Here is a 23,267-nt window from a genome sequence, read left to right on the forward strand (position 1 = left end):
CATGCAGGCTAACCACTCCATTACTGGTAAGCCATCGATCTCTCCAGAAACAAGTATTAGACCCGTTCCCAAGTTGAATTCTGGATCCCGCAGTCACCTGAGGCCACACCTTAACCACTCCTCTCCAAAGATTCGAGGCTTGTCTCTTTTTGTTTAGAGCTGGGATTAGGCCTTCCTCAACTCCATATTTATTCTTGAGCACTTGAGCCCATAGGCTTTGCTTTTGAGTGAGGATACCAAACCCAACTTTCATCAGAAGAGCTTGATTCATACTTATCATGCTACGGATACCAAGACCACCATTTGTTCTGTGTTGGCACATCCGATTCCATGCTACCAAATGTATCTTTCTTTTTTCATTATTGGAGCCCCAAAGAAAATCACGAGACCTTTTTTCAATCTCATCACATGTCCTGCCTGGCAGTAGGCACGACTGCATGGTGTAAGTTGGCAATGAGGATAAAACTGACTGAACCAAGGTTGTCCTTCCGGCCATAGAGAGAGATCCTCTCTTCCAGTTTGTAAGCTTAGAATCCATATTGTTAAGGATATGATTGAAATTGCTTGCACTCGAACGCCCATGCAAGAGGGGTATGCCAAGATATTTCCTTAGATTGTTGGTTATAGAAAAACCCATAGTCTGGGCTATCTCCATTAATCTGGAGTGATGAACATTCTTCGAAAAGAACACTTTAGACTTCTCCTTACTCACTCTTTGACCTGAAGCAGTACAGAAACAGTGGAGGATACATTCGATCAGTCTAGCTTGCTCTAAAGAAGCTTCAGAAAATAACATGAGGTCATCAGCGAAGAATAAGTGATTGATTGGAGGGCCACGCCTTTTAAGAACCACAGGTTTCCAAGTTTTGTTATTGAGAGCATGGAAAATAAGGTGTGCAAGCCTCTTAATATATAAAACAAACAGATAGGGGGACAACGGGTCTCCCTGTCTGATCCCTTGCGTTGGATAGAACTCTCTGGTGGTAGATCCTTCCCATAACACGTTCAGAGAGGAGTTAGAGACACTCTCCATGATGATCTTCACTGCATTGGTTGGGATCCCAACTTCAAGGAGCGTACTGTAAAGGAAATCCCAGTTAATCTTGTCATAGGCTTTTCAAGATAAACCTTGATTACCAACCATCCTTTTGGCCCCTTCTTGTTTTTCATGGAGTGGATGATTTCTTGCGCGATAATAATATTATCTGTGATATTCCTCCCTCTAATGAAGCTACATTGATTGGGAAGGATCAAAGAGGTAAGATAAGGTCTAAGGCGGTTGGCCAGAAACTTGGAGACAACCTTCAAGATGACGTTACACAGACTTATGGGACGAAGTTTCTTGACTGAATCTGGGTCCTCCACTTTGGGGATAAGACAAAGTAGGGCTTTATTGAAAGACGAAGCTGCTTAGGGTCAATAAAGACAGTCTTTATAAGGTTGCAAACGGAAGGGCCAATGGTATTCCACTGAGACTGGAAAAAGATTGCATGCAGCCTGTCGGACCCTGGGGCTTTAAAGGGGCTCATACTGAAGAACACGTCTTTGATCTCCAATTCTGAAGGGACTGCATGTAGCTGATGAAAGGAGGGGCTGGTGATCTTAGGAAAGCAACCAGAAAGAGGAAATGGAGCAATGTTAGTACCCTCATTTGTGTAGACCTTTTCGAAGAAACCTACTACCATATCCTTCAGTGCTTGTGGTTCTCCTATCCAATTGTCCTCTCCATCTTTCAAGGCCAAAATCTTATTTCTCCTTCCCCTGGACACAATTGCTGCATGATAAAACTTAGTAATTCTGTCTCTGTTAACCATCCACTCACATCCGGATCGTTGGAACCAGATAAATTCTTCTTGTAGATTGCATTTAGTTCCCCCCACAGATTTCTTTGAAGGACCTCCAAAGCATTGCTTGCATGGTCTTGCAGTTCTATATCTAAGCCAGCTATGCGAGCATGGAGGCGGTTTTCTGATTCAGATGAGCTTTGAAACAGTTATTGTGCCACCACGTTGCTTGCTTTTGGAAGTTCTTCTAAGCTACACCCCACAACGCATTCTCCGCCCAGCAGTTGCAGATAAGATCGTCAAAGCCGTTGCAAGTAAGCCAAGAAATCAGGAATCGAAACAGTTTCCTGTTCGTGTTAAGTGGAATCTTTTTTCCTTCCCAAACTACCACTGGTCTGTGATCCGAACTGTAGTAAGGGAGGTGGAGGACATATATGTTTGGGAAGGAGTTCACCCAGTCTTGGTTGGCAAGGGCCCTATCCAACCTTTCACGCAAATTGTTACGTCTCCAGGTGAAATGGGGTCCTTTGAAACCCAAATCAATAAGGGCACACTCGTTTATACAGCTGCGAAATTCTGAGATGCTGCCAGGGCAAGTAGTGCTTTCCTCCATTTTTCTCATTCTCATTAAGAATCGCGTTAAAATCACCAAGAACGATCAAGCTCCCTCTACATCAGTAGTGATAGAGGTTAGGTCATCCCAAAGAGTTTTTCTTTCCATGCGTCTAGGACAGCCGTAGACAAAGGTTGCAAGTTCGGCTGACCTAGAGTGTAACCATTTGAGGGACACATGAGTAAATTGGCAGTTATGGGCCGAGACTGAGACATCAACCAAGTTAGCTTCCCAAAGAACCCATATTCCCCCAGCGAACCCCATAGCCTCGTTCACATGGTGACCAGTTAACCCTATTTGCTTTATTTTATTAGCAGCAAGGGTCCCACTGATGCACACCTCAGTTAAAGTTAAAACTTTAATATCAAATTTTCTAATCATATCTCTGATAAGAGAGACAAACCCCTTTTTGCTGGCCCCACGACAATTCCATGCACATATATTCATAAATAACAGAAATTGGAGAACTATGGGGTATAAGGACCAGGGTCCCTTCATTGGAGGTTGTGGGGCATGCATGCCCCCTGAAGTATCCTTTCATCAATCTCTTTAGCCATATGAGGATTCTCTTGGTAGTATATGCGCATCAGTTCTAGGGCATCCAATTGATTCTTGGTAGATGAAATACTTGCTACATTAGTGTTATCTGCTGTCCATGCAGTCTGAGGGGCCTCCTTATTTGTCGTGTTAGCCACCTTAACTAAAACCTTTCCCAAGTCAACCTCTACAATATTCCCCTCCCAACACGTTCGTTGACTTCGTTGGTCCCCAGCTTTTTTGATCTGTTCGAGGTTGTCAGATTTCGTAGCAGTCGAAGGTAACTTACCTTTTCTATGATTGGATTTTCCAGGGTTATTCTGCCCTATCTGTAATGCCCCCGTTCTAGTACTAGCATCCATCCTTGGTTCAGTTCCCTTTACTCTAGCAGCCTGTGACCCTGCCGCTTTGCCTGCACCTGGAGCTATATTGTGTACCGTATTCTTTTGGTGCGTTCCCTTGGAGTTGATCCCTGGATTTTGCTGGCGTGCCTTCCTCCCATCCGCCATGGTTTCCGGAACATCTTTTGTTCTTCGTTGATAGTTTTTCCTTTTGACCACCATCCAAGCACTGAAAGTGTCTTCCTTAGCTTCCTCATTTTCCCCCATACTGACATCGTTATTTAAAAGGTTTCCTGGAACCCTCTCCTCAGCCCTTATTTGGCTTGTTTCCCCATTCTCAGTCGTTGAAGTCATTTTCTTCTCCTGCTTGTAATCCAGGCCTCCATTGCATGCTTCCTTTCGGTACCCATATTTTCCACAGGAGAAACATATGAGGTGCAAACCCTCATATCCAACGTTTAGGACAACTTCCTCATTAAGCGTGTAATTCCAGAATCTGAATCTGGATACAAAGCTCTTTCTAAGATCCACTTCCACGCATATCCTAGCAAATCTAGCTTTGGATGTGCCTTCCTCTCCATTCTCCTTTCGGTTGAAGGAAGCTTTGTCTACTTTAAGTGTTCTTCCAAAGATGTTCCCGATCCTCCATAGATGTTGTATGGTATAGAATTCAGCGTGCAGGCCAGGGATCCTAATCCAGATTGCTAGTTTCTTCACTTCCTCATCAAAAGGATTAAGAAAGGGTCTCCAACGTTGAACAATGATATAATGGTCAGCTACGATCCACGGTCCTTCATGGAGGACATGAGAGTAGTCTCTCATCACTAAACGTGATCAGTGAATATCCATTATCCATATCTATCGCTTTGTATTCTCCCATAAGGTTCCATAGTCTTTGCAATCTGGCCAGCAGGAAACGTGATGCCATTTTTTTCCCCATCAACTTGATGATAAGTGCATTCTTCCACTTCTTGCAATCCTCTTTATGTTGCCTTCTCGAAAATACATAAGTAGGACATAAGGGATCCTCCTCTCCACCAGGGTGGACCTCATCTGGCAAGTCCTCCTCGTCTTCTTCCTTTCTCTGTTGCGACATCCAGTCAACTTCTTCACTCTCAGAAACATCCCCATCCCCATTAAGGCATAGTACTTTGTCCATGTAGGAGACTATCTTTCTATTATTCACTGGGGATAGAAAGGCTGTAGTGTGAGCACTAGCTCCTTCATCTTCATTAGACAGAGTGTGGTCAGCCATCTCATCATCCACGGTTTCATCATTCAGTACACCTGAACCTTTAGGTTTCTTCACGCTTCTTACAGATGCGTCTTCTTCTTCCGACGTAGGACCTCTCTCTAAAACTCTGCGTGTTTTCTCTCCAGAGGTCTCCAGTTGAACCGTCTTGTCTGGGGGCTTACTCTCCTTCTCCTTAGTCGTCACCATGGCTTTCTTATAAGGGAACATCCCCACGAGTAACCTGGGAAGCCCAGGGGTAGCACCGATGAGAGAGTTACAGAGAGATTGAGGGTAGGTTCTTCGTCGGAACCAACTTTTAATACCGCCGCCCGAGATACATTATTTTGGTGTAACAATTTTACATAGTTAACATTAATAAGATTAATCTTTATGCATTTCGAACCTTAGTCACTTTGCATCTGATTGAAACTTAAATTTGCTTACTCGCTTTAATTTAATTTGCTATTTATTTAAATAATCTGTTTTTCTTTATCTTAATTTCTTCAATTTAATAATTTTAAAACTAAAGTAGAAAAATTATTCTCAATAGCTAAAATTTAACTCCAGTCTTGTGGGATCAACCTCATACTTCCCTTGGGTTAAGCTTGAAAATTTTATAATATTTTTGTTTCCAAAAATTTCAATCTATATAATATATGGTTTTTGGAGGATTTAATTTTTCAGCAAGTTGACAATTTCAGGGACCAATTTGCACAAATAAAAAAAATTCTGAGGGCTAAAATAGTATAAGTAATACTTTTCTAGGCCTATTTTTTTAGAATGAACTTTAATTTACCGGAAATCGTGTACCTAAAAAGGTGATCATGATAAGGAAAACAATAATGAAAGAAATACGAACGAGAATGTACGAGTTTGAATTTTATTTTGACATCTCATATAATTGTTTACATAGTAAAATTCTATAAATGAGATATCTAATATAAGATTGACTGATGATAATGTAATATATATATATATATATATATATATATATATATATATGGGGAAGATTATATTTACAACTTATTTTCGTTTACAATTTCTTACAACCATATCTTAACCGTTGATTTCTATCAATAAACGGTTAAGATTTTCGCAAATCAAATTTATTAATAATTATTAATTCACAATAAATGACAATCGTTGATTGACGAAAATCAACGGTTAAGATATAGTTATAAGAGTTTGTAAACTATTTGAGTTGTAAATATAACCCCTCCATATATATATATATATATATATATATATATATATATATATATATATATATATATATTTCTGCAGTTAATGCAGATAAGTTATCTACATTTATTTTCAAAACGACGTCGTTTTGAGATTGAAAGAGTAGAAAATTATAATTATAAAGACTATAATAACCTTAAAATAAATTAAAATTACAAAAACAATATGATTTCCGCCCCAAAACGACGTCGTATTGAGCTTACTGCAGATAGGGGTGTAAATGGGCTGGGCTGGGCTTTGGCCTTCCTAGCCTAAGCCTACGTCAAAAAAAATTCAGCCTATCTGGCCTATTAAAGGCTTTATTTGTCGGCCAAACCCAGCTTATTTTTGAAAATAAGAAAGCCTGACATGGCCTACAGGCCTTGTAGGCCTCCCACTGTAGATACTAAGCAAAAAAATAATAATTGTATAGAGCAAAGAAAGTTTCATTCATGCATGCACTAGTACTTCTCATAAGAAAAAAATGACAAACAAAAAAGAGTCAACATAATACCCCAGCTCTAGAATGTATATCATAGAGGAATAGAGTCAAATAAATGGGGAAAATAAGAAAAATACATAGGGTTGGTATTGGTACTTTGCCACATAAAATAAATATTTTATTTTAATAAATTAAATAGGCCAGCCTACAAGGCTGTAGGCCGGGCTTGACAAAATTGGCCTATGGCTTATTTGTTAAAAAAACTTTTTTATAAGCCTAAGCCTACTCTACTTTTTTGAAAGGTCGGGCCTGGGCCGGGCTAAATGTAGGTCGGGCTGTAGGCTGGGCCAGCCTAGCCTGGCCCATTTACACCCCTAACTGCAGATAACTTATCTGTAGTAACTTCAGAAAAAGTGAACCCATATATATATGGAAAAAATATTTATCCTTTTAAATGATACAACTTATATCATTTCACTCTCATAAAGAGGTGGGACCCGCACCTTTATATTTTTTTGTCCACTCTCTCCTCCTTTATTTATCTCTTTCTCTCACTTAAAATGACACCAATTTACATCCTTTAAAATGATACACATTTTTTCACACACACACACACACACGACATATATATATATATATGAGATAGGATATTGTGACAACCAAATAATGTTACTACCAATGTTACTATCACATCTTAATCGTTGATTTCCGTCAATCAACGGTTTTCATTTTTCAAATCAAACTCATTAATTAATTATTAATTCGCAATAAATGATAACCGTTGATTGCCGAAAATCAACGGTTAAGATGTGGTAGTAACAATGGTAGTAACATTATTTGGTTTCACAATATCCTATCCCTATATATATATATATATATATATATACTAACAATTCATCAAAAAAATTATTGAGTTCTACTTATTTAAATATGGGATAGGATATTGTGACACCCAAGTTATGTTACACCCATGTGACACCCAGCCAATCTCATCGTTATATCGTTTATGTTGATCCAACGGTTATATTTATTTCCATCTTTGTATGGTCATGATTTTCCAAATTTAATATTTAATATTTATTTCTACCTTTGTATGGTTATGATTTCCCATATTTAATGCTTTCACTTTAAATTTGGGAAATCATGACCATACAAAGATGGAAATAAATATAACCGTTGGATCAACATAAGCGATCTAACGGTGAGATTGACTGGGTGTCACATGGGTGTAACATAACTTGGGTGTCACAATATCCTATCCCTTTAAATATTATTAAAAAGGTGTATCCAATTGTTTTTATTAAAATGGTAATATAATATTAAATTATAAAGATATTTTTTTAAGGGATATGTTATTCTATCTATTTTTATTTTGTCTACCTTTTTCTACCCATTTCAATACCGTTCGATTACAACCTCATCCAACGGTCGATATTTGCGATATACAATAAACTTCTTTTTCTCCTTTCTTTCTTCTCACTTTCTCCTACGCCTTTTCTCTCTCCTCCCCTTTATTTCTTCCTTCAAAATTGTGATTCTGTATCTGCACAATTTTCAGGAAGCATAATAGGTGTTCTGAAAGAATTCTCTCTACAAATAAAATACATTCTTATCATTTAATGTTCAACAAAAGGTCGTCACTATAACACGAATTAATAGTATTTTTTACATTAAGGTTCCCAAATGCAATCTATTAAGAACGAGAATTATGACAAGAGCTTAAATCAAAGCCCACCTTTATCAAGTAATTAATTATTTTCTAAAGCAATTGTTAACAAAAGGAACACGGGTATAAAATAATTCTTCTATATTGTATTCCTCATCATTCAAGCCCTATATATACACAAGGGGATGATTCTAGATCCTATCATCAGTAACAACCTTTACAAACAAACTAACAACCTCTTAATAAAACTAATCAACTTAATAGTAAATCTCCTAAGATCTTTGTTATCAGTTGTAACAGATTTACAAACAACCAAATCAAATATAATATTCAACACCCCCCTCAAGTTTGTGCATGAATATCCACCATGCCTAACTTGCTAATTGCTTCACCAAATACTTTTCCTGAGACTGCTTTGGTTAGTATGTCTGCAAGTTGATCTTTCGATTTTACATATGGGAATTTGATAATTTTCTGGTCCAGTTTTCCTTTGATGAAGTGTCTGTCTACTTCAACATGTTTGGTTCTGTCATGTTGAATTGGGTTGAGAGCAATTTCGATGGCTGCCTTGTTGTCACAGTAAAGGTTGAAAGGCTGATCATGCTGAATTCCTAAGTCCTTCAAGACGCTTTTGATCCATAAAAGTTCACAAACACCACGAGCCATCCCTCTGAACTCTGCTTCTGCACTTGATCTTGCTACTACCTTTTGTTTTTTACTTTTCCATGTAACTAAGTTTCCCTCTACGAATGTGAAGTATCCAGAGGTGGATTGTCGGGTTGGTTTTGTCTCCTGCCCAATCTGAATCTGTGTATCCTTCAACACCTTGGTTACTTACTTTTGAAAACAGCAAGCCTTTTCCTGAAGATCCCTTTAGATACCTTAGAATTCGAAAAACAGCATTCATATGGTCTTCACTAGGATTATGCATGAACCTACTTACAATGCTTACTGCATATGCAATATCTGGCCTTGTATGTGATAGATAGATCAGCCTTCCTACTAGTCTTTGGTACCTTCCGATATCAGTTTTGTCTTTGATTAGGATAAATACCAAGAGTATGATTCATCTCCATGGGAGTTTCCACAGGTTTGCATGCTAGCATTCCAGTTTCAGCTAGTAGATCTAGTGTATATTTCCTTTGTGATAGGACAATTCCTTGTTTTGATCTTGCAACTTCAATACCAAGGAAGTATTTCAAATCCCCCAAATTCTTCATTTCGAATTCTGCTGCCAGTTGCTGTTCTAATGTGTTTATTTCACATAAATCATCACCAGTTAGTACCATATCATCTACATAAACTATAAGTATGGTTACCTTTCCTTCCTTATGTTTGATGAACATAGTATGATTTGCATTGCTCTGTTTGTACCCAAACCTTTTCATGGCTGAGGAGAGTCTTCCAAACCATGCTCTGGGAGATTTTTTGAGTCCATATAAGGCCTTTTTTAGCTTACACACTTTATTTCCTTGTATGGCAACCGTCTTGACTCCCGACGGTATCTCCATATAGACTTCTTCTTCCAATTCTCCATTCAAGAATGCGTTTTTCACATCGAATTTTTTCAAGGGCCAATCCCTATTTGCAGTTATAGAGATTAGGATCCTAATTGTGTTGAGTTTAGCTACTGGAGCGAAGGTCTCTTGATAATCAATGCCGTACTTCTGGGTGTATCCCTTTGCTACTAATCTAGCCTTGTACTTATCAATGCTCCCATCGGCCTTTAACTTTACTGTGGATACCCACTTGCATCCAACGGTCTTCTTTCCCTGTGGTAATGGAACCATCTCCCAAGTTGATGTCTTTTGTAAGGCTTCCATTTCAATGTTCATAGCTTCCTTCCATTTTGGGTCCTCCAATGCTTCCTGCACACTGTTAGGAATAAATACACTAGATAAAAGATCAGTAGTCAGAGCATATGATTTGGACAGCCTATGGGAGGACACATACTGGCTGATTGGATACTTAGTTTTGACTGTAGGGTCTGGTTCATACATTTGTTTAGGTATTCCTTTAGTAGCTCTTTGGGATTTTCTGGTGTTTTCAGTAGGAAGGTGAAGAGAAGTATTAGAATTGACAATAGAAGAGGGAAATGGAAGGCTGGAAATTACCTCATTTTCGGTTTCCGGTGTCTGTGTAGGGACATCCACTGGTTGAGCTTCGGTTATAGGTGTTACGGTTGGTGTCTCATCCAGCAATAAATTTGTATCATTCATAGATACATCAGGGACTGTTTCTGGCATATTTGAGTGATGAAGTGGTGCGGCAGCAGGTGTTATTTCAGGTGCAGTTGGGGAGTAAGTCCAGAATTCTTCTTCTTTATGGTAGATATACCCCTTCTCCCCCTGAGAAGGAGAACTAGAAACTCCCCCTGAGTAGAACGGGGTGGATTCATGAAAGGAGGCTTCCAAAGTAACATGCATCTTACGAGTAAAAGGATCAAAACATCTATAACCCTTTTGAAATTCAGAGTAACCTACAAAAATGCATTTTTTCGCACAAGGGTCTAGCTTATTGCACAGAACCTTAGGTACATGGACATAGGCAGTGTATCCAAAGACACGAGGTTCAAGATTTGGAATATGAGGAAGGAAGAAATAAGATTCCAATTTATTTTGAGGGGTTTTGAAGTGTAAGACACTTGAAGTGGTCCTATTTAAGAGGTATGCAACAGAGACAGTGGCTTCTCCCCAATAATGTTTAGGGACATTCATATCAAAAAGGGAAGCACAGACAACTTCAAGTAAATGCCAGATTTTTCTTTCGGCTAGACCATTTTGTTGTGGGGTGTATGGGCAAGAAGTGTTGTGTCTAATGCCAAGAGAGGAAAAGAAATCAGCAAAGGATGCATTCATATATTCCGTGCCATTATCTGTTTGAAGAATTTGTATAGAGGAGTGATATTGGGTCTTAACCATGTTGTGAAATTTTTTAAACATAGGAAAAACTTCAGACTTTGTTTTTAATAAAGAGACCCAAGTCATTCGAGTGCATTCATCAATAAACGTTACAAAGTAGAGAGATTAGGAAAAAGAGGGGACCTTAGCAGGACCCCATACATCAGAGTGAATAACTTGAAATGGGACGGAACTTTTATTGATACTGGGATAAAAAGGAATTCGATGGCTTTTTGCCAATTTACAAATTTCACATTGAAATTCCGATTTATTCAAAGCCAAAAATAAAGAGGGAAATAATTTTTGAAGATAACAAAAAGATGCATGTCCTAGCATACGATGCCATAGCCAGATAGATGCTTGTGCGTGATCAGCAGTGGTAGAACAGGTTCGAGCCATATGAGGGGGATTAGTGCCATGATTGAGTTCCAAAATGTAGAGGTTGCCTTTTTTAACACCATAACCAAGGGTCATCCGAGTGGGAATGTCCTGAAATTCGCAAGAAGAAGGCCAGAAAGTGACAATGCAATTTAATGCATTAGTAATCTGACTCACAGACAATAAATTAAATTCAAGTGAGGGAACCACAAGAACAAAATTAAGAGATAAGGAAGGAGAAAGTGTCAGGGAACCTTGACCAGTAATGGGGGAAATCCCACCATTTGCTGTGGAGACAACGGATTGGGAGGAGGGACCAACGTTGGATAAAGAAGTAGGAGACCGAATCATATGATCTGAGGCTCCTGTATCAATCACCCAGGTATTATCCGAAAAGAGTGCAGAAAAAACAGTAGGTTTACCCAATATACCTGCAGACGCAGCATTTGCAGTGGGTGTGGGATGATCAGAGGCGGTTGTGAGAGATTTGCCAGGTAATTTCTTTCGTGGGCGTTTGCTAAAATCCCACCACTCAGGATATCCAATGATTTCGTAGCAGCGCTGTTTGGAGTGTCCTTTTTCACCACAGTGCAAAAAGAGCAGAGGGGACTTATCCTTGTTGAATTTACTAGGGTGAGGGGCAGAAGCAAGGAGAGGAACAGAGACAGAGCGAGGATGATGAGTCAGCAATACAGTGTTATCAAAAGATTGCTTCGGGTTAACCATGGTTAATCGTTGTTGAACTTCACAACGAACAAAGGCATAGGAGCCTTCAAGATCCAATTTGGGATCTTTGCGGAGGATTTCCCCTCGAACAGAGTCGAATTCAGGATCGAGGCCACTAAGGAAAATGTGGACCCGAAGACGTGTCATGGCAGAATGGAGATGAACCACCCCAGCGACGGTGGTGGCTTGAGAATTCATCTGGTGGTCTATGTCCTGAAAGATAGACAATAACTCAGAATAATAAGTGGAAAGGGGGCGACCAAGTTGCTTGGTGTGGAATGACCGTTGGTTGAGTTCGAACAAGCACATCTCGTCAGAGCCATCGTAGAACGTATGGGAGGCAGCATCCCAAATTTCTTTGGCCGTCTCAAGGCGAATAAACTGTTGCATCAAAGGTGGGCTCATGGATTCAATGAGCCAACTTTTAACGCATTTGTTGTCGGTCACCCATGTATTACAGGTCAGTTCTTCGGGTCTCGGTTTGGGAGTATCCCCGGAGATGAAACCCCCTTATTTCGAGCTCCGATTCACATGTCAAGAAGTTGAGACCAAAGTCGATAGTTGGTTTCATCAAGGATAATGGTTACAGGGAGGGAAGAGTGGTCCGGTTGGAGGACGATCTGCGGAGGTGGAGGTTGGTTTTCGTTTTGGGAATTAGGGTTAGGGTCAATGGCGGCCATTGGGTTGTTGGGGATTCGAAGAAGAGAAAAGAGTAAAGAGGGTGTGGGTCGGGTCGGGTTTTAAAAAATATAAAAAAAATGTATGGGTGGTGGTGTGGGTCGGGTTCATTTATAAGAGGGATAATGAGGAATTAAAGAAATAGGTGTTTTTTCTTTTTGTTTGGAATAGAATACGCTGAAAAAATATGAAGGAAACTACCCCAGAACGTAGCTCTTTGATACCATGTTAACAAAAGGAACACGGGTATAAAATAATTCTTCTATATTGTATTCCTCATCATTCAAGCTAGATATACACAAGGGGATGATTCTAGATCCTATCATCAGTAACAACCTTTACAAACAAACTAACAACCTGTTAATAAAACTAATCAACTTAATGGTAAATCTCCTAAGATCTTTGTTATCAGTTGTAAAAGATTTACAAACAACCAAATCAAATATAATATTCAACAACAATATTGTTCCAGAACCAAAAACCAGTAACTCTCCAAAGATTGAAAAAGAGAAAGTGAAAGCAAAGAGAGAGAGAGAGAGATGGGATTACTTTTGAAGTCAGAGACGGTATCGTGGTTGAAAACGATGACGGCTATCTGTACATCTGTATAGGGTATAGGTTTTGGTCACAGAAGAAGAGAAAAAGGGTATGAGAGAATACCAGAAGAAAAAAAGGGAAAAAAAGATTAATTATATACCGCAAATATTGATCATTGGATAAGATTGTAATCGAATGATATGAAAAAAGATAGACAAAAATAGACAAAATAAAAGTAGATAGAATAATCTATCCTTTCTTTTTAAATACACAAACAAACAGATTTTTTCTTACCAAGAAGTAACAAGATGTTCCTTTTACGTTTAAATCACTCTGCACTATAACAACAGGTGTGTGTACTGTAGCAACTAAGAAAGAGAGTCAAGAAATGTAAGGTACAGTGTCAAATTATTATAATTTGTCACTTAATTTATAAGAAAAAGATATATTTACAATCTATTTTTGTTTACAATTTTTTATAATTATATCTTAACCGTTAATTTTCGTCAATTAACAGTTGTTATTTATTGCTAATTAATAATTAATTAATAAATTTAATTTGCGAAAATCTTAATCATTGATTGACGAAAATCAACAGTACTTAAGATATGATTGTAAAAAATTATAAACGAAAATAGATTGTAAGTATAACCTTCCCCTAATTTATACAACCTTCGTCATTGTATTTTTTTTTTTTTTTTTGGGTATAATCATCATAGTATTTTTTTTCAAAGACTTAAACCCCAACAACTAAATATCTATATAAAATTAGAAGAGCTAACTTATGTTCGTTAGCTTAACAATTTCTTATGAATTGCTAACAGTTTACAAACTAACTACCATATATGTACTGATCAAGCAGATTAACAAATTATTTATGACTAGTTAATTATTTTAAAGATAATAATGCATGGAATCTTATTTTTAATATATTGTACGCTTGTTAATAGAGAATTTAAAAAAATTGCGTAAATGGAGATCAAATGACTAAATTACTAAATTTTTTTTGACTAAATTAAATAGTTAATCTTTTATTTCTGCTGAACTGACTTGTTCTAGAATCTAAAGAACAGAAGTATTTTCATATCTTAAAGGTGCTGTCAAGTGTCAACACGTATAATCGTACGCGTAGAAAGTATAATTTTGGAATAATTCTTGCGTGTGATTCCACGTTCTTTTTTTTTCTCTAATTTTTCTCTCTCTCTCTCTTTTGCAAATTCTGAGTGGGAAAGTCTTTCCCACTTTCTTGACACTTGAAAATCTTTTCTCCACTGTTTGGTCAAGTAACTAGTTTGGTCAAGTAACAAATTAGTCATGTAACCCTTTTGGTTTTATATATATATATATATATATATATATATATATATATATATATATGGGATAGGATCAACTTACACCGGCGTAAGAATAATAAATCTTACACCAAATCTTAACCGTTGATTTCCGTGCTTCCAATGGTTGAGATTTATTGGAAATTAAAAATTAATTAATGAGTGAGACCTAATAAATCTTAACCGTTAGATGTAAAAAATCAATAGTTAAGATTTGGTGTAAGATTTATTATTCTTACACTGGTGTAAGATGATCGTGGCACTATATTTATTTATATTACAAAAACACCCTTATTTATATTGTTACAAAAAAACTCGCATTTAATTTGGGTAGAGATATTGGTAACTTTGTTTCAATTTAGCTTTGATACTAATTTGAGACAGCCCAATATAGCTTAACGAACATAAAGGGAAAAACTACTGATACTATAAAGATTTCTTAACTGTTGAGCTTAAAGTTACTTAAGGTTTGCGCCATTCTTTATGGTTCAAAAGAGAGGAGGAATTGGGATAAAAAAAAGAGTTTTTTTATTACATAATTAATTCGCACCTAGTATAGAAATACATTCTTTAAAAAACACAGACATCTATTGCGTAATATGAGTGAGTGATGAAAACTACAATGGTCAAAACTGAATTATTTCTCAATGACTTGAACAAACTTTTCAGACGTACTGCTTCATTCGTTTTTTTAATATATTAAGACTTCTTTCCTAGAATTGAAGTAACTAACTTTTTTTATATGAAACTACAGCAATTAACTAGGGAGTAGATACATCCACTAACAAAAAATAAATTAGGTAGATTCAAGACATGTATTTAATATATTTCTGATAAACGATTGTATTATTGTAAAAGTTGTTTTATTTAAGGGGTAAAAAATTTCTCCGGTCAATGGAGATAAGTTATATCTGGTAAGCTCAAAACAACGTCGTTTTGGACGAAAATCACAAAGTATTTTTGTAATTATAATATATTGAAGGATTATATTTATCTTTATCATTATAATTTTTAATCTAAACGATATCATTTTGAGTTCACTAGAGATAACTTTATCTCCGGTTACTAGAGAAATACTTTTCCCTTATTTAAAATGCACAATCTCGCATTTGAGTTTTTTATTCCATGATCCTAATTATATTTTTAGCGAGTTAGGTTTTCTGGGTATTCCCGTAATTCGAGGTAAGATGTAAATGAGTTAGGTTGAGCCAAACTTTAGTTTAAACGAGCCAATTCTATAAAAATATTTTGAGCTTGGCTTGGTCCATTAGTATGGTACGAGCTAAATTCTTTGTTTAGCTTGTTTATGAAAAATTAAAGGTTTGACTTGAGCTTGCTTTGCCTCATTTATAATTATAAAATGTATTTTTTTCAAACTCACAAAGAAGGTTGGGGTAAAGTCGTGAAAATATGAGTGACCGAGGGAGGAAAGGAGAGACCAATAGTCAAAGAGGTTGCTTGTGAAACTGTGATTGTGATAGAATGCTAGTAGACAATTCTAAACAAATAAGGTTAAAAATATAGGTTAATGATTCAGTGACATAAAAATATATTATTTATTATAATAATATATCAGGTCAGTTCACGGGCTTTCAAGCCAAGCCTCGTTAAATTAGGCTTATTTGTGTTATCAAAAAAAAAAAAGGCTTATTTGCTATACAAGTTTTTTTTTTTTTAAATTTGAATCCGTTCTATTTATTAAATAAACTAGGGCCTTTTACAAGCTATTCGGCTCATTTACATCCCTAATTTGAAATATCTACCTCTGATCTAAAGGTTCAAGTCAAAATTCAAACCTTAACTCTTTCAGAAATTCATTTGTAGTGAAGTTCATATTATCATTTCAACTAACCTTCAGGATTTCATCTTAGTTTAATATCAATTTAAGTCGCTTGTACTATATCCTTCTTTCTAGAGGGTTATGAAATAATTTTTTTTAAACTCTTTCTAAAAATAATAATAAATTTTTATTTTAGGTAAAATAATCTAAATATTTATAAATTATCCTTTTTGACATGAATATGAGGATTTCATTAAAAAAAAAATTAAGCAAGCATAGGATTTGTTTATATGAAGGATTAGGACGAGTTGGAAAGAGAAAGAGAAGATAATTACATTTTATTCTTGAATTATAAAATGTTATAAAAATTAAGATATAATTGAAAAAATATATCTAGTATAAAGCCATTTACGAACTTTCACTTATAATTTAAAGTTTTGGAAGATGCATATGAATCATGAGAAGGAATATTTGATATAAAACTATTTGCGAACTTTAATATACTAACGTAAGGGATAAAAAAAGTCCCTTGCTAGGTTATATGACAATTCCTAATTTTACAAAATATTTATTTAAAATAAAAAAATTAATCTTCTCTGTTCCCCTTCCAAACCTACCATAAAAGTCCAACACGAGAGTGTAATCCTAAAATTGCTTAGTTTTTTTTTTTTTTTTTTTTTTGTAATAAAAATTGCTTAGTTTTAGTGTTAGAGCTTGTCTATTTGACTTTCTTTTTTAATAATAAAAAGCATTTTAATTTAAAAAATAATTAAATTTTTAAAAATAATTAAATGCGTTTAAATAAAACAAAGGTTTTTTTTAATACTTTTCTCATAATTTTAAAAAAGAAACTTCTATTTTTTCTAAATTTTTTTTTTGATCCGTCTAAGAGAAATTGGGTGTGATCATACATAGTTAAGTCTAATTCAAGTGGTGATTAATGACATTCATAAAAAGAAAAAGACAAAGTGGTGATTAATAAATGATTGCTATGGGATTTGCTACTCTGCCATGCGGGACGGTATCTATTGATATTGTTGAAGCATGATTTTTTGGAATAGATGAGGGTGAATAGACATTCCATAAGGTAATATTTGAAAGGTTAACTGTATGTATTTTTAATTTTTAACACTATGTCTTACCAGTATGATTTAGTTATAATAAAAAAGTTATTCTTTTTCTCTCTCCACCTCATCTGAAGTGATTGAACAAAAAGAAAAAAGAAAAATTTCATATTATAACAATGTCTTACCAGTAAATATAGTGTTAAACACTAAAAGTATATAAGGTTGTGTTCTTTAAAAGCATAATATTTATAATGATGAGTTTGAGTGACACTAAAAAAAGATGATGATAGCTGAATTTTAAGACTCCCTTTATTGATGGGTTGTGCTGGCTTTGCGGGACACCTTTGGTGAACTACGAAGGCTTAGCTTGGAATCTCATGCATGTTTCTTAGTCATTGACTATTGTGAAGGCTCATAAGTCTTGAGCTGCTTCTGTCAATTCAGTTATGCCTTCCTAAATTGCATGTATGTGTAACATACAAGTTTCCTTATAAGATTGGATCCTTCGTTCCGTTTAGAGTAAATACTCTTTTTAGTTCTTAGTAAATTTCACGATTTTCGCTTTAGTCCATAGCAAATAAAAAGGCCTATAGTAGTCCCTAAAAAATTTAAAATGAACCTATTTAGTTAAAATCGTGGTCCCTCACAAATTCAAAAAAGACGCATATTAGTCCTCAAAAGGACTAAAATGAGTTCATTTTAAATTTCTTAGGGATCACGATGGACCTTTTTATTTGCTAGACAAAAAATGAACCAAAAATGATATCGTTAAATTTACTGAAGACCAAAAATGATATTTACTCTTCCGTTTAATATAGGTCCAAATAAAAAAAATGATAAAAATACATACTACTTTCAAAACTTATGTGATATCCATAATATGAAGACTTTTATTAAATAATCTCTAAACAAGTTCTTAGTAAATGCTTTCTTCACACTACAATGGTTTTGCCACTGAAGAAGGAATATTCCCAAAGTAGCAAATCTTTGGTCAGGAATGCAAGAAAACTTCTTGCTGATGCATGTGTTATTTACGACGAAATTCAAGCACACATAACTTCTACTACAATAAATAGTTTTTTCTTTTCACGTTAGAAACCCTTTTTTTTTTTAAAAAAAAAAGTTTTACAAATATAGTTATTTATTAAGCTATGAAGAGCCAAAATGGTGTTGAAAAGGAGCAGTGTTTATACTTAGTAATTAGTACATATTATAATGTTGCGTCCTATGTTTTCTTTTTTTTGTGTCTCTCTTCACTGCCACTTGCCACTTGCCACTTGGCACTCATTACCTGAAAGCTTCTTCCAGTCTAGAAATTTGGAATTTGACCACAGATCAATAGAACCAAAAAAAAAAAAAAAAAAAAAAAACATTGCTATTGACTTTAAAATTGTTTAATTTGTTTGAGTACGTTATTGTGTCTATAAAATGTTACAGATGATGAGAACCTAGTCAGGTAATTTGCCATTATGGAAAGCATGCTTAAGTTTGTTCCTCTCATTTGTTTTATGACCATGCTTAAATTTGTATTAGGAAATGCAGCAGCTCATCCTGAAGGTGCTGGTGGCATGAATTTCAAGGGCATAATAGGAGCTATTGCAGACCAAAATTCTCGCAATGGTAAAGAGGAGATAGTGGCCATTGAGATGGCATTGGAGGATTTCTATCATTACAGCAATCAAAGGTTTGTTCTACACATAAGGAACTCTCAAGGGGATCCCCTTAAGGCTGCTCTTGCAGGTTTATATTTCTCAAACTTCATCTCTCCTAATCGTTGAAAATTTTGCACCCTTTATTTACTTAGCATTTGTTTGGATAGGTTTTTTTTTTATTATTTGTTTTTTTTTTTTTTTTTGGTAAACAACATTATTATTTGTTTTTTTTTTTATTTTGCAAAAGCTGTTTTTTTTAGAAAAAAAAACACTTATCTAAAAAAGTCTGTTTGGATGACTGTTTCTTTTTTTAAAAAATAGAAGTAATAAAAAAAGTCAAAAATTTACTTTTTTTGGAAGCTAAAAATTTTAACTTCTAAAAAAAGCAGAAGTCAAAATTCAAATATTTTTTTTCAAAAATTAAATAATTTTTTTAAAAATCTAAATAGTTTTAACTTTTATAAAAAATATTTTTAAAATAAGCAAGGCATAAAAAACACGTTTTTTGGAAGCTCATCCAAACAGTCCTTTAAAAGTTTAGATTAGGGAAGGTGCGTCCAGCAAGGTCAAGAAAGATCACCAACTTCATTAAGGATTTAAAGTGAGATTATATATTACCTTATAAAGAGAAAAAACTGATAATCAAACCCAAGACACTACTAACGTGGGGACCAACTATGCCAATGTTAGCTAAAATTGTTGCACCTTTAATTCGCCAGATCATTATATAATTTGCATATCACTTCAAGTACATATCCAAGAGGCTTAAAATAAGTCCTATACACAATTGTCTTGGTATATATAATCTATATTTATATATCTATCTATACATATAAATATAGGGATTTGATTTTCTCATGTTGCATGATAATTCAATTCTCATGTTGTGACTCAATTAGTGGTGGACCCCATATTTATTAAAAAAAAGAAAAAAAGAAAAGAAAAGCTTTGCACGCAAATCGAAGGATCACTAACATGAGAGTTGAATTCTCATGTAACATGAGAAAATGTTTTCCCATAAATATATTACCAAAACAGAAATATATATTTAATTCACCAGACATAATTGTATTGTTTTGAGTAGTGAAAGAATAATAAGGTACAAATTCATCTAATTCTAATTCATATTTTGGCAGCTAGAGATCTTATTAATGAAATGCACGTGCAAGCAATTATAGGACCACAAACATGGGAAGAGACATCTTTAGTGGCTGAGGTTTGTAACCAAAGTATGACGCCAGTTCTATCTCTTGCTGATGCAACTCCAAAGTGGTCGACTTTGAAATTGCCCTTCTTGTTGCAAGCCTCACCTAGTCAATTTAAGCAAATGAAAGTAGTAGCTGCTATTGTTCAGTCCTGGGAATGGTATAGTGTTAACATAATATATGAAGGTAGGGATGCCTCATCCTCACAAGTTATATCTCATCTCTATAGAGCCCTCAGTGAAGCAGGTGTAAGTATAAGCAATCTTTTAGCCATCCCACATTTTGTTTCCCTTTCATTGTCCCAAGAACTAGAGAAGCTTAGAGAAGGGCCATGTAGAGTCTTTGTTGTTATTTCTTCCCTCCCTTTGGCCATAAACCTGTTTGAAACTGCAAATAAAATGAATATGATAGAGAAAGATTCTGTGTGGATCATAACTGATCCTTTTACAAGCCTTGTCCATTCCTTGAATGCATCCACTATATCTTCAATGCAAGGGATCCTTGGAATCAAGAGCTACATCCCAGAAACAGGACATCAGTTTAAGGACTTTTACCATAAATTTGGCCAAAAGTTTAGCTCAGAGAACCCTTGGGAATTCAACAATGAACCTGGTGTATTTGCAGCACATGCTTATGATGCTGCATGGACTGTGGCTCTAGCCATGAGCCAAATCAACAGTAAAGGGGGCCAAGTTTTGCTAGATAAGATTTTGCTTAATAGTTTTATTGGCTTAAGTGGAAAAATTCAGTTCACTGACCAAAAGTTAGCTCCTTCACATACTTTTCAGATCATCAATGTGATAGGGAATGGTTACAAGGAAATTGGGTTCTGGTCAGATGGACTAGGTTTCTCAAATAGTATTGGCCAAAATGCTACTTATAGTTTTTCAATGAAGGAACTGGGACAACTTTTATGGCCAGGAAGACCTTGGGACACTCCAAGAGGATGGGCCCTTCCTACAAGTGATAAACCACTACGAGTTGGGGTCCCTGCTTTGGCCACATTGAAACAATTTATAAATATAAATCAAGATCATTCTACAAATACTACCTCCTTCGACGGATTTACTATTGATCTTCTTAGAGAAACTGTGGAGTTGTTGCCCTACCATTTGCCATACAAATTATATGCTTTCAATGACACATATGATAATTTGGTGAAGCAAGTTTATTTAAAGGTGAGAGTTATATATTACATTATTCTTACATGATTTATCTCATTTTATTAGTTACAAAAGTATTGTGTCTCTGGCAACTACATAAATTTAAATTGCATGTGCCACTATGTCATTTCTTTCAACTAATACTATAATCCATGTCAATTTTGAATTGAAATTATTTGGTTTATGTATGATATGCATTGGTTTAATATGTTTGTCATTTTGTTAGCATGTATCCATCATTTTTCAAAACAATGGCTAATGACACTTGCTCTTTACATCTGCAATTGCTTATGCATGAAGCAGAATTTCGATGCAGCGATTGATGTAACAATAATTTCATATCGATATCAGTATGCTGAATTCACTCAGCCATACACTGATCCGGGAGTTGTGATGGTAGTGCCCATTAAGTCAAAAGCAGGACATAGAGCTTGGTTATTCGTGAAGCCATTTACAAAGACCATGTGGATTCTAATAGCGGCCATGATTATCTACAATGGATTTGTTCTATGGATGTTAGAGAGACACCATTGGCCTGAACTTAAGGGTTCCATGCTCAATCAAACTGGGACCATGGCTTGGTTGGCATTGACCCCTCTCATCAGCTTTAATGGTATTATGAGATTTTTTACACGTATATGCTATCATTTTATTTGATTACTTAGCCAAAACTGACTAGTTTTACTTTAATATAGACTTAGGTGGTAAGTTACACCACAGTTTATCAAGGATGGCTATGGTGGTGTGGCTATTTGTAGCACTCATCATAACACAGTCTTACACAGCTAACCTTACCAGCATGCTAACTGTTGAAAGGCTTGAACCCTTAGTAGATAATGTTGATCAGCTACGGAATGGCAATGCTGTGGTTGGATACACTACAGGATCCTTCTTGCAAAAATATCTGCAGGAAGTGTTACACTTCCAACCTGCAAAAATGAAGCAATTTAGCTCACTTGAAGAGTTTGCAGAAGCTCTCAGAAAGAAAGAAATAGCAGCTGCATTTCTTGAAGTTCCTTGGGCCAAAATTTTCCTTTCAAAGTACTGTAAAGAGTTTATTCAAGCCGGGCCTATGTATAAATTTGGAGGATTTGGATTTGTATGCTTCAATACTTCTTTTTAACTTTCCATTCATACATTACTATTCCTTCTGTTCCAAGTTTGTTTAACTTTTGTTGTTTGTAGGCATTTCCAAGGGGGTCTCCATATCTTCCAAGTGTAAACAAAGCACTGCTAAGTTTGTTTGAAACTGGCAAGCTTCTTGAATTAGAGAACCAAATGCTTGCATCAGAGAAATGTGAAGACACAGAACCAGATGCAGACTCTGCAAGTCTCAGTCCCAATAGCTTCTGGGCCCTTTTCACATTGACAGCAGGCACATCAACAATTTCTCTCTTGGTTTACATTGTGGGCATGTATTATTCAAACCGTGAAGAGAAAACATCATGGAGACTAATTATGGTAATGATTCAACAATATGAATATGCAAAGAGACGATTCTCCAGAAGAGAAAGTGATGTTACAGAAAGTTCTATGTACTCTCCAAATGCACATGCCACGCCAACTCAAGTTTGAAAATATCAGGTGATTTGGTTGAGGAGTGGAAAGTGATATTGTACAGATAGGGAAAAAAAAATGAGCAAGCAACAGTGCTGAACCACCTTATTGTTAAATGACTTTGATTGCTCTGCTAGACAAATGAACTAGCTAGTATTCCTTGGTAAGGTAGGATAGGATAAGGATAAAGCTATTGGTTGCATCTCCAATTTATTTTGTATTAAGGGTTAATATGATCTTGAAATTGATTAAAAAATAATTAAAAGATATGAGAATTGTAGTTAAATTATTATTTTATTCTCATTAATATTCTCATAAAAATTCTTATATTTTGCAGTAATTTTCACCTTAATAAAAAGATAAATCGGAGAGCTTAAGTGGATTTGTTAAGGATTTCTGAATCATATAATTGATTGAAGATTTTAAAGAATATTCTCTTGAATATTTTTAAGAAA

At 35.5% G+C, this 23,267-nt stretch overlaps 1 protein-coding gene across 1 annotated transcript; it reads left to right on the forward strand.

The window, feature by feature from the left end:
* Window positions 1-18,704: 18,704 nt before the first annotated feature.
* LOC133294320 (glutamate receptor 2.8-like) lies at window positions 18,705-22,830 on the forward strand. The gene is made up of 5 exons (XM_061492976.1): window positions 18,705-18,975; window positions 20,024-21,270; window positions 21,559-21,868; window positions 21,957-22,354; window positions 22,441-22,830. The coding sequence occupies exons 1-5, from the start codon at window positions 18,705-18,707 to the stop codon at window positions 22,828-22,830; spliced, it is 2,616 nt and encodes an 871-aa protein (XP_061348960.1).
* The last annotated feature ends 437 nt before the right edge of the window (window positions 22,831-23,267 follow it).

Source organism: Gastrolobium bilobum, unplaced genomic scaffold, assembly GCF_033153095.1.
Source record: "Gastrolobium bilobum isolate Gb01-03AN ecotype WA unplaced genomic scaffold, APGP_CSIRO_Gbil_v1 utg28277, whole genome shotgun sequence".
In the NCBI taxonomy this organism is placed as follows: domain Eukaryota; kingdom Viridiplantae; phylum Streptophyta; class Magnoliopsida; order Fabales; family Fabaceae; genus Gastrolobium; species Gastrolobium bilobum.

What these genes read in the sequence shown, in the direction of transcription:
- LOC133294320 (XM_061492976.1), top strand. Translation starts at nt 18,705, where the DNA reads ATGGAAAGCATGCTTAAGTTTGTTCCTCTCATTTGTTTTATGACCATG. An exon ending in CCTTAAGGCTGCTCTTGCAG is followed by an intron (nt 18,976 to 20,023) that starts GTTTATATTTCT and finishes ATATTTTGGCAG; the next exon opens with CTAGAGATCTTATTAATGAA. An exon ending in AATTTGGAGGATTTGGATTT is followed by an intron (nt 22,355 to 22,440) that starts GTATGCTTCAAT and finishes TGTTGTTTGTAG; the next exon opens with GCATTTCCAAGGGGGTCTCC.